This window comes from Rhinoraja longicauda, chromosome 13 (assembly GCF_053455715.1).
Source record: "Rhinoraja longicauda isolate Sanriku21f chromosome 13, sRhiLon1.1, whole genome shotgun sequence".
Taxonomy (NCBI): Eukaryota; Metazoa; Chordata; class Chondrichthyes; order Rajiformes; family Arhynchobatidae; genus Rhinoraja; species Rhinoraja longicauda.
The window spans coordinates 1,444,517-1,457,171 of record NC_135965.1 but is presented as its reverse complement, the minus strand read 5'-3'; the positions used below and the strand labels follow the sequence as shown (position 1 = coordinate 1,457,171).

General features: G+C 44.7%; 1 protein-coding gene across 3 annotated transcripts in view; it reads right to left on the bottom strand.

Annotated features, from left to right (window-relative positions):
- LOC144599376 (chloride channel protein 2-like) overlaps positions 1-12,655 on the bottom strand; it is a 406,358-nt gene that overhangs the window by 120,498 nt on the left and 273,205 nt on the right. For all 3 annotated transcript variants that reach the window (XM_078410172.1, XM_078410174.1, XM_078410173.1), the window contains exons 13-14: positions 6,251-6,320; positions 344-454 (exon numbers count right to left, since the gene is read on the bottom strand). In XM_078410172.1, coding sequence (XP_078266298.1) covers positions 344-454; positions 6,251-6,320 — 181 coding nt within the window. The remainder of the gene's footprint in view (positions 1-343; positions 455-6,250; positions 6,321-12,655) is intronic.

Here is a 12,655-nt window from a genome sequence, read left to right as displayed (position 1 = left end):
GGTGGTGGGTGTATGGAACGAGCTGCCGGAGGAGGTAGTTGAGGCTGGGACTAACCCAACGTTTAAGAAACAGTTAGACAATTACATGGATAGGACAGATTTGGAGGGTTATGGACCAAACGCGGGCAGGTGGGACTAGTGTAGCTGGGACATTGTTGGCCGGTGTAGGCGAGTTGGGCCGAAGGGCCTGTTTCCACACTGTATCACTCTGTGACTCTATGAAGGGCCTGTTTCCACACTGTATCACTCTATGACTCCATGACTCTAATTGGCAAACATTGTGTGGTTTGTTCCTCTTTCTGTTGCAGCCAAGGATGATGAGCACAGACATGAAATGCCTCACCTACAACAGCATATCCACCCGGTACAATACGATATATACTTCCATCTGCATGGATGCCATCAGGAAACCAGGCTGCCATGCTCTCCCCGACCAAGCGACCAAACGCAGCTCCTGAAAAACCATCATCATCATCATCTTAATCATGCTGTATTAGCCAAGTATGCTTTGCAACATACGAGGAATTTCATTTGCCATAGAGTCATAACAATAAAAAGCAACAGGACACACAAAACACATTTTAACATGAACATCCACCACACAGTGACTCCTCCACATTCCTCACTGTGATGGAAGGCGAAAAAGAGGGCACAACGAGTAATTTGAAACAAATAGAGCAGTCGTACTGGGCTGTGGGAGGAAGTACCCTCTACTCAGATTGGCTGACAATGTCAAACATTCTCAACAAATCCTTTAAAATAAATCTAAATCCTTGAAGTTCGAAAACAACTGAAGTATCATCATTCCAGAGGTGAGGAGTTGCAATGCAGTGGCATTTGATAATGCGTGGTATCAAGAACCTTAAATACATTGAGGACAATAGGAATCAAGGTGGGAGACTCTGCATCTGTTGGAGTCACTACTCAACACATATGTTTGTGGTTGTTGTTTGTCAGTCATCTTCGCCCCATGATCAACTAGCCCATATCACATGGAACCAACATATAATTCAGAGGTATTTTTGATCTTCTCTCTCACGATATGGCAACATTTCAAAGTGTATCCTGGAGGAAGTGACGTGGCTGGCTCTAGTTCACATGAATTGTGTGCATTTGGAAACGGTTGTCCCATGAAGGCTTTCAATGCTCAGCAAGATCATTGACAGATTTCCCAGACGGCATGGCTCCAGGGTGGGTCAGAGTGGATACAAGCTCAGCAGGTCCCTATAGATCCCGTCTACAATCCACCCAAAACACACACCAGCCTAGGGAAGAAAACTAAAAGCAGAAAATGCTGGAGGTACTCAAGAGGTCAGGCAACATCTGTGGAGAAAGAAACAGTTACTGTAGACAGGTTCAGGTCCACGACTCTTCATTGGAATTAGATTTAGATTTATTTAGATTTAGAGATACAGCGCGGAAACAGGCCCTTCGGCCCACCGAGTCCGTGCTGCCCAGCGATCCCCGCACATTAACACTGTCCTACAAACACTGGGGACAATTTTAATATTTACCCAGTCAATTAACCTACAAACCTGTACGTCTTTGGAGTGTGGGAGGAAACCGAAGATCTGGGAGAAAACCTAAGCAGGTAATGGGGAGAACGTACAAACTCCGTACAGACGGCGCCCGTAGTCAGGATCGAACCTGAGTCTCCGGCGCTGCATTCGCTGTAAGGCAGCAACTCTACCGCTGCGCCACCGTGCCGCCCTATTGTGAGAAGTGTGAAGACCAGCATAGTTTACGAGTTTGCACGTGGGGGCAATGGGGGGGGGGGGGGGGGGGGAGAGGAAAGAGATGGAGGGAACAGAGGGATATGGCAGCGACCAAGAGTAAACAAGAAAGGTTCTCTGTGCCATTTCTACTCCTGTTTCGTGTATTAGTCACCCTCTGATCACCAGTTTCCTCATGCATTCATGCTTGCACATTTTGCATTTCCATCAATGGCTGTTTTTCTTCTTCAGTGATTCTAACAGCAGCCGTGATTGATTTTGTCTCACCCTGGTGCCTACTCCATGTTGATTATTGTAGTTTTTAACTGAAGGCAACTGCTGTTAAGCAAACGCTGATTGCTCTTTATGGACTTAAATCAGTTGGCACGCAACTGAAAACAAAAGTAATGAAATTGATGCCAATGATCAATCATGAAATAACAGCTTGCAGAGCGGTGAAATATTAATCAAAAATCAAAAAGCAACTTCAGCATGGAATTATGAAATAGGATTGGGAAGGAATGATTGAGAATGGGTCCAGTCTAAAAATAGTCATTGGAAACACAAAAGAAAACACCTCCAAACCATGGAAATTGCCAGGTCTTCAACAAAGCAGTCTAGAAAGAGCATGTGATAGGTTATTGATTGTGGACGATCAGCCATGATCACAATGAATGGCGGTGCTGGCTCGAAGGGCCGAATGGCCTCCTCCTGCACCTTGTTTCTATGTGTCTATGTTTCTACCTCCCAAATGCAATATCACACACCTGTCCAAATTAAACATCATCGACCATTTCTCCATCCATATTTCCAACAGATCTGCCCTCCAGCATCCTGTGACAATCCTCTGCATGATCTCCTGCACCTATCTTCTATGAGCAGAATTAGGCCATTCGGCCCATCATCTACTCCGCCATTCAATCATGGCTGATCTATCACTCCCTCCTAACCCCATTCTCCCGCCTTTTCCCCATAACCCCCGATCTCTGCCTTAAAAGTATCCATTGATGGCCTCCACAGCCTTCTGTGGCAATGAATTCCACAGATTCACCACCCTCTGACTAAAGAAATTCCTGCTCAACTTCCTAAAGGAACATCCTTTAATTCTGAGGCTGTGACCTATAGTCCTGGACTCTCCCACTGGTGGAAACATCCTCTCCACATCCACTCTATCCAAGCCTTCCACTATTTGGTAAGTTTCAATGAGGTCCCCCCTCATTCTTCTAAACATCAGCGAGTACAGGCTCGATGCTGTCAAACGCTCATCATATGTTAACCCACTCATTCCTGGGATCGTTCGTGTAAACCTCCTCTGGACCCTCTCCAGAGCCAGCACATCCTTCCTCAGACATGGTGCTCAAATGACAGGGCATGGGTCACATGGAAAAATGGTACCTTTTTGGTTGGATTTTGAAAATTGCTTGAATCTGTGGTATGAGTGATTCGGGACCACCTTGAACTAGACCTGGAACTGGAACTAGACCTGGAACTGTAACTAGAACTAGAACTAGAACTAGAACTGGAACTGTAACTAGAACTAGAACTAGAACTAGACCTAGACCTAGAACTAGAACTAGAACTAGAACTAGAACTAGAACTAGACCTGGAACTAGAACTAGAACTAGACCTGGAACTAGAACTAGAACTAGAACTAGAACTAGAACTAGAACTAGAACTAGAACTAGAACTAGACCTGGAACTGTAACTAGAACTAGAACTAGACCTGGAACTATAACTAGAACTAGAACTAGACCAGGAACTGGAACTGGAACTATGGTTGGGATTATGGTGTTGAAGGCAGAGCTATAGTCGATAAACAAGAGTCTGATGTAGATGGTCTTGTTATTCAGGTGTTCCGGTGATGAGTGTAGGGCCAGGATGATGCCATCTGCCGTGGATCTGTTGGGACAGTGTCTGCTGTGATGGTGAGTAATGGATCAAATGAGTAATGTCTGGCTTCAGTAAGGAACAGCCTCACAGCACCAGGGCCTGGGTTTGATCCTGACCTCGGGTGCTGTCTGTGCGGAGATTGCACATTCTCTCTGTGGACCTCGAGGGTTTCCTTCAGGTGCTCCAGTTTCCTCCCACATCCCAAAGACATCCCAAAGGTTTGTAGGTTAATTGGCCTCTGTATATTGTCTAAAATGTGTAGAGAATGGATGTGAAAGGAGAATAACAGGACCAGTGTGAATGGGTGACCGATGGTCGGCGTGGACTCAGTAGGCCGAAGGGCCAGTTTCCAGTTTCTGAACTAGAACTAGAACTGGAACTGGAACTAGAACTAGAACTGGACCTGCAACTGGAAGTGGAACTAGAGCTCGAACTAGACCTAGACCTAGACCTAGAACTAGAACTAGACCTGGAACTGTAACTGTAACTAGAACTAGAACTAGAACTAGAACTAGAACTAGACCTGGAACTGGAACTAGAACTAGAACTAGAACTAGAACTAGACCTGGAACTAGAACTAGAACTAGACCTGGAACTGGAACTGGAACTAGAACTAGAACTAGACCTGGAACTGGAACTGGAACTAGAACTAGAACTAGACCTGGAACTAGAACTAGAACTAGAACTGGAACTAGAACTAGAACTAGACCTGGAACTGGAACTAGAACTAGAACTAGAAAGTATAACTATGGTGCCACAAACATGATTTCTAATGTGTACAAGGAAGCCGCCCCACTAGCTGAAAAGCTGCAATCAAACTAATCGCCAAACTTTCTTTTTTTTATATTGAATCATCACTGTAATGAAAGCAAGGAAGAAGGGTCTCGACCCGAAACATCACCCATTCCCTCTCTCCTAGATACTGCCTGACCTGCTGAGTTACTCCAGCATTTTGTGATACCGTCAATTTGTACCAGCATCTGCAGTTATTTTCCTACACAACTGCACATCTAACTATATAAATATGATTTAAATATACAAAAGATTGCAACCTTGGCAAATGGATTTGAAAGATGCTGAGAGCAGCACATTTCCCACCAGGCATCATCTCTTCACATCAGCATTCCAACAGTGACCTCCAAAGTTGATGCACACCCATCAACATTACTGACCGCTACACGCCTGCACAACTGTGACTGCCAGTGCACATTCACACACCACTGGTGATCGCCCCGCACACATACCCATGAACATTACTGACCGCTGCACGCCTGCACAACTGTGACTGCCAATGCACGTTCACACAACAGTGGTGATCACACACACCCATCAATGAGTCAGACTACAGAAAAGCACAAGGCTTTTTACACCTACATTAAAAACAAGAGGGTGGCCAGGGTGAAGATAGGACCACCAAGTATAAAGAAGGGAATTTGTGCATGGAATCAGAGGATGCAGATGAGGTACTAAACGAGCACTTTGCATCTGTATTCACCAAGGAGAAGGCATGGAGCACAGTGAGATTAGTGTGCAGAATAATGAAATGCAAGGGTGGCAAGGTGGTGCAGCGGTAGAGCTACTAGCTTACAGCGCCGGAATCCCGAGTTCCATCCCAACAATGGGTGCTGTCTGTACGGAGTTTGTACGTTCTCCCCGTGATCTGCGTGGGTTTTCTCTGAGATCTTCAGTTTCATCCCACAGGTCCAAATATGTTCAGATTTGTAGGATGATTGGCTTGGTATGAATGTAAAATTGTCCCTAGCGTGTGCAGGGTGGTGTTAATGTGCAGGGATCGCTGGTCGGTGCGGACCTGGTGGGCCGAAGGGCCTGTTTCCGCGCTGCATCTCTAAAACAAAAAAAAACTAATAACCTAAAGTGTAATTTGAAATCGAGAGGGAGATGGTGTCGAGGCTGTTGAAGGGCATTACGATGGATAAATCCCCAGGGCCTGGTGAGAAGATATATCCCAGTTTTTTAAGGGAGGCAAGAGATGAGATTACTAGATGCAGGGAAAATGGTCCTGATGTTGGGGGAGTCCAGAACCACGAGCCACAGTCTAAGAATGAAGGGGAGGCCATTTAAAACTGAGGTGAGAAAACCCAGAGAGTTCACCCAGAGAGTTGTGAATTTGTGGAATTCTCTGCCACAGAAGGCAGTGGAGGCCAAATCACTGGATGGATTTAAAAGGGAGTTAGATAGAGCTCTAGGGGCTAGTGGAATCAAGGGATATGGGGAGAAGGCAGGCACGAGTTACTGATTGTGGATGATCAGCCATGATCACAATGAAGGGCCACATGGCCTCCTCCTGCACCTATTTTCTATGTTTCTATGTTTCAACCCGCCCGTCTTTAGGAAGTGGGAGAAACCAGAGCACCCGGAGGAAATTCACGCGGCGATAAGGAGAACGTGCAAACTCTACACAGTTAGCAACCTTAGGTCAGGACTGTACCAGGGCTCTGTGTGGCAACAAGCAGACAATCTGTGTCCCTGTGTCACCCCTGACAGAAATCTGGACAGAAACCAGTGAGAATTTTGCAGATGTGAGTATCAGAATTAGGGGTGGCATGAAAATGTGGTTAAAATTAATAAATGATAACAGGAAAGAGCAACATTTCTAAAAAGAAAGCAATAAAGGGAAAAAAACTCACCAATAACAAAGACGGGCATGAAGGCTCCACATGGGACAGGGATTGTTGTGGCCAAGGCAGACATCCAGAACTGCAAAACAACAAATTGTTTCATCGTTTAAATGGTGCAAAAGAGACCTCGAATGCACACAAGGAAACAGAACTAAATAAACTATTCGTTAATTCTCACGTCACCATAGCAACAAGATAGAATTTAGGTTAAACAGAAGACAAACTGATCAAATTAAACGGCGGAATCTTCATCTATTTATTTTCAATGCCACATAAACATAAATGGGGAAGACATCTATCTACTAAAACTCTTGTTTGTTATGTTGTTTGTGACTGAACCAGCCAAAGCGGTCCACGATAGCGCGGCAATGTTAGGCCCACCTTACTCACCGTTGTCACTTTAGTGATAATGCAAGTAGTTTTATTGAAATCGGTGCTATATTTTAAAAGTTTTTCACATTTTAAAGTTTAAAAGGAGGGGAGGTGGGAGGAGGGAGGGGGAAGGGGGAGTGGGTGGAGAAGGGAGAGGGGAGGGGAGGGGGGGGGGTTGAGGAGAGAGGGGAGTGGGGGAGGAGAGGGTGGTGCACCAATGCAGGAGAGGTTTGGGCCCAACGGGTCCACTTTGTCTAGCGTGAAAATAAACCTCTCTCTGGAGAGCTTATTGAATAGTTACACAAGATAATATTTTTTTTAAATGATACTTTGCAATTTATAATTGATGAAGTGGATGCATTATATGCATTATACAATTAAATTCTGCTATAAAATCTTATTGAAGATATCTAAATCATCTAAAAGCATCAGACGGTGGCGCAGTGGTAGAGTTGCTGCCTTACAACGAATGCAACGCTGGAGACCCGGGTTCCATCCCGACTACGGGTGCTGTCTGTACGGAGTTTGTACGTTCTCCCCGTGACCTGCGTGGGTTTTCTCCGAGATCTTCGGTTTCCTCCCGCACTCCAAAGACGCACAGGTTTGTAGATTAATTGGCTTGGTAAATGTAAAAATTGTCCCTAGAGGGTGTGGGATAGTGTTGATGTGCGGGGATCGCTGGTCGGCACGGACCCGGTGGGCCGAAGGGCCTGTTTCCACGCGGTATCTCTAAACTAAACTAAACTAAAAGGCACAGAGCATTGAAGTTAGGTGGGGGACTCCAATGGCCACATGTTACTTGATTCTGCACTTCTTTGTGCCTCCATCTATCACTTGCCAGACTTTCCCACCTCTCTTTTGCAGATTTCTCTCCTCTACTCCACTCAGGCTGAATAAATGGCGCTGCGGTCGAGCTGCTGCCTCACAATGCCAGACCTGGGTTCCATCCTAACCATGGGTGCTGTCTTTGTAGAGTTTGTACATTGTCCCTGTGACCACGTGGGTTTTCTCCAGGTGCTGCTCTTTCCTCTCACGTTCTAAGGACATGTAGGTTTGTTGGTTAAACATGACCCCTAGTGTGTGGCATGTAGTGCCAGTGTACAGGTGATCGCCTGTCGTGGTGGTGTGCTGGACCGAAGGACCTGTTCCATACTCTCATTTGTTTTAGTTGTTAGAGACACAGCGTGAAAGCAGGTCCTTTGGCCTCCTGAGTCCACGACAGACAGCAATCACCCGTACACCCGTACACCCGTACACCAGTTCTACCCTACAAACTAGGGACAATTTACAGAAGCCAATTATCAAAACCATAAACTAAAACTGAAAGGATCCTGACCCAAGATGTCGTCTGCCCATTCGCTCCACAGATGCAGCCTGATCTGATGAGTTCCTTCAGCATTTTGACTTTTGCCCCAGAGGGCAAACAAGATTGTATTAGGTGCCACGGATGCTTAACACAAAACTACCATGAGGTAATTAATGTTATAGGAAGGAACTGCAGATGCTGGTTTAAACCGAGGATAGACACAAAATGCTGGAGTAACTCAGCGGGACAGGCAGCTTCTCTGGATAGAAGAAATGGGTGACGTGTTGGGTCGAGACCCTTCTTCAGAACTGAAGAACTGAAGGAGGGTCTCGACCCGACACGTGACCCATTCCTTCCACCCAGAGACGCTGCCTGTCCCACTGAGTTACTCCAGCATTAATTAATGAATTGGGTGTCAAGACTAATTCAATGTTAATCACACAATTCTAACCAATACAATGATGTGTGATGATGTGAAATACGTCAGTGTGATGCTAATTCAATACTAAACATTCAATTGTTGCTAAGTGAGAGAGCACTCGCTGCCAATATGAAAATGTCGTTGAAAATAAAGTCCACAGAAAATTAAATGGGATTTTCCAGTGTTTTATGCAGAATTTTTCACATGCAGGAAATCTTTGTTGGTTGTTGAAACATTAATATGTGCTAAAACATCAATTCGCTGTAAATAGAATAAATAATTTCCTAATACAGGAACATGCTACAAAGCTTTGATGTTGACCGTTCGTGCAGAATGTTGCATTTAACAAGATACTGCAATCTCTCTCGAAAGACAATGACCGCACATTGAAGTCCAGTGAAATCTCTCAGCGAGACCAAGTGTAGACATGGCGACTGTTTTAGCTCGGTCCCCGACTGGATTTCCCGGTTGCTAATCATTTCAACTCCTCTTCACATTCCCATACTGATCGTGCTGTCCTGGGCCTCCCCCTTTGGCCACGCGCAGACCATACTGATCGCCCTGTCCTGGGCCTCCCCCTTTGGCCACGCGTAGACCATACTGATCGCCCTGTCCTGGGCCTCCCCCTTTGGCCACGCGCAGACCATACTGATCGCCCTGTCCTGGGCCTCTCTAACTTCAAGTTACCCCTGTATCCCCTCTCTCTCCGTCCCTCCCCTACTCACGTTGTACCGGCTTCCAAGTCGTCTTGTTGAGTCTCATTGTCCGTAACTCGTTTTCACCTAGTCCACAGCTAACAATGGACAGTTCCATTTATTATCCTTATTAGGGGGGAGGGAGGGAGGTGGGGGACAGGAGAGGGGGAGGGGGAAATAGGGCTCACTCAGTGACGACACCCTCTCCCCTTCCCTGTCCCCCCTCTACTAGGAATGGGCCCAATGGGTCCACTTAGTCTAGTTTGTTCTATATCTCTCACTATATCACCATCTACACACACTAGGGACAATTTTTACATTTTACAAGCCAATTAACCTACAAACCTGCACGTCTTTGGAGTGTGGGAGGAAACCAAAGATATCGGAGAAAACCCACGCAGGTCACAGGGAGAACGTACAAACTCCGTACAGACGGCACCCGTAGTCGGGATGGAACCCGGGTCTCCGGCGCTGCATTCTCTGTAAGGCAGCAACTCTACCGCTGCGCCACCGTGCCATCAACTGGGTTAAGTTCCCTCGATTCTGCCTCAATGAATGCTGACATTAACTGAAGTTGATGCTCCAACTTAGAATATTCCAAATGCTTCCCACATTTGTGGTTCCCACATCAGCTATCAATAGCTTTGAAATAAAATGGCCAATTTTGCATCATGGCATGCTCAATTCTAATTTAATGAAGATTAGAAACTGGTTCAAGACTTTCAAGCTGATTTCATATAGAATATTTAGTCAAGGACATTCTCATCACTTAAAAATTCAATGGATTCAGATAGTTCAAACATGTTTCCAACCAGATTGTTAAAATAACCGAAAACCTTGCCTAAAGAACTTAGTGTTAAAAAACCTACTCGAAAATCATGATGTAGGGTGATGTAGCAAAATAATATGTAGGAAAAAAACTGCAGATGCTGGTTAAAATCGAAGGTAAACACCAAATGCTGGAGTAGCTAGGCAGGACAGGCAGCATCTCTGGAGAGAAGGAATGGGTGACGTTTTGGGTCGAGACCCTTCTTCAGACTGATGTCAGGGGAGGGGATGGGACAAAGATAGGATGTAGTCGGATACAGTAAGACTAGTGGGAGAACTGGGAAAGGGGAGGGGATGGAGAGAGAGGGGAAGTAGGGACTATCTGAAGTTAGAGAAGTCAATGTTCATACCGCTGGGATGTAAACTACCAAAGCGAAATATGAGGTGCTGTTCCTCCAATTTGCACTGGGCCTCACTCTGACAATATTATAGCAAAATAATATACTTTGCTTTAAAATCAGTTCAAACTAATTGATTGAAAAACTTACTGATAAGAAGGCTACAGATCATCTGTCAGCTTTCCTGGTTGTATTTTCATTTAATTATGTGGATGTGCTTCTGAAAGCATGAAGCAATTAAGTTTGAGCCAGATAATTTGTTGTGATGTTCTCTGTAAGAACATCAGTGTCACTGGTTAAAAAGAACAGAGCTTTCAATTCTGCACCCACAAATTACTGAATGAGATTTCAATATTTGTGTTATTAATTCAACATTCAACATCTAACAAAGGATTCTAGTAAAAATTCATAGCATAGGATTCTAGTAAAAATTCAAAGCATTCATAGCGAGGGGATTTGAGTATAGGAGCAGGGAGGTTCTGCTGCAGTTGTACAGGGCATTGGTGAGACCACACCTGGAGTATTGCGTACAGTTTTGGTCTCCTAATCTGAGGAAAGACGTTCTTGCCATAGAGGGAGTACAGAGAAGGTTCACCAGATTGATTCCTGGGATGGCAGGACTTTCATATGAAGAAAGACTGGATAGACTTGGCTTGTACTCGCTGGAATTTAGAAGATTGAGGGGGGATCTTATAGAAACTTACAAAATTCTTAAGGGGTTGGACAGGCTGGATGCGGGAAGATTGTTCCCGATGTTGGGGAAGTCCAGAACAAGGAGTCACAGTTTAAGGATAAGGGGGAAGTCTTTTAGGACCGAGATGAGAACGTTTTTTTTCACATAGAGAGTGGTGAATCTGTGGAATTCTCTGCCACAGAAGGTAGTTGAGGCCAGTTCATTGGCTATATTTAAGAGGGAGTTAGATGTGGCCCTTGTGGCTAAAGGGATCAGGGGGTATGGAGAGAAGGCAGGTACAGGATACTGAGTTGGATGATCAGCCATGATCATATTGAATGGCGGTGCATGCTCGAAGGGCCGAATGGCCTACTCCTGCACCTACTTTCTATGTTTCTATGTTTCTTTCTAAATAGGTTTGAAATTATTCTGTAATCACTTCCAATTTAATGTTGCGCACATATCGCCCCCTCTCACTACACATTGTGTGGCATAGGTTTGCTTGTGACCCTGTAATCTTTAATGCTCTTTACACCACTCCACATTCCTGTTTCATACATACAAGGTATGTAAGTTAATTGACTGGGTAAATGTAAAAATTGTCCCTAGTGTGTGTAGGATAGTGTTAATGTGCGGGGATTGCTGGGCGGTGCGGACTTGGTGGGCCGAAAAGGCCTGTTTCCGCGCTGTATCTGAAATATGAAATATGAAATAATTCTCTGGACTCCCACCCTTATTCATTGCCACAGAAGGCTGTGGAGGCCAAGTCAGTGGATATTTTTAAGGCAGAGATAGATAAATTGTCGATTAGAACGGGTGTCAAGGGTTCAGGGTTCAAGATTTAAGATTCAATTTATTGTCACATGTACCAATTAAGGTGCAGTGAAATTTGAGTCACCAAATTTGGTTACAGGGAGAAGGCAGGAAAATGAAGGAGGATGAGGAGGCCGAGATCAGTCATGATTGAAAGGCGGAGTAAACTCGATGGGCCGAATGGCCTAATTCTACTCCTATAACTCACGAACTTGTGAACTTTCAATCATGGCCAGCATTCCCTGTGTAACCTTTTTTTTAAAATACAAACACCGTCTATTTTAATGGATTTATAAACAAATCAGTAATTCCGCGAGTTATTGAATAAAAATGAAACAAATTTACCAACTCTTCAACTAATTAGGAATGCGAGGCCTAAAGTGCCAATTAATAGCAAGTAAATCAGATAAATGCATGGCAAAACAACGATGGACAAGTCAAAGATACTTCAACCAAACAGTGTACCATGGTTAGAACAGTTAGGTGCCAAGTCCAGCATCTATAATCATGGTGCATGAAAATGCAGTTCCTGAGGAAACTGATGCACACAGCTACTCTGTCCAAGGGCTGCCACATGGCAAAATAGCTATTCCCATCTGTACTTCTAATTGCAGTTTTTCATACAAATCAAAGTCATTATAGATTCTCTGCAAAAGCGTGCAAAGTGCACTTCAGAGGGCGTGCAGCGTAGGTTCACCAGGTTAATTCCCGAGAATTACAAATTCATATGATGAAAGAATGGGTCGACTGGGCTTGTATTCACTGGAATTTAAAAGGATGAGAGGGGGTCTTATAGAAACATATAAAATTCTTAGAGGATTGGACAGGGTAGATGCAGGAAAAATGTTCCCGATGTTGGGGGAGTCCAGAACCAGGGGTCACAGTTTAAGAATAAGGGGTAGGCCATTTAGGACTGTTTTCACCCAGAGAGTTGTGAATCTGTGGAATTCTCTGCCACAGAAGGCAGT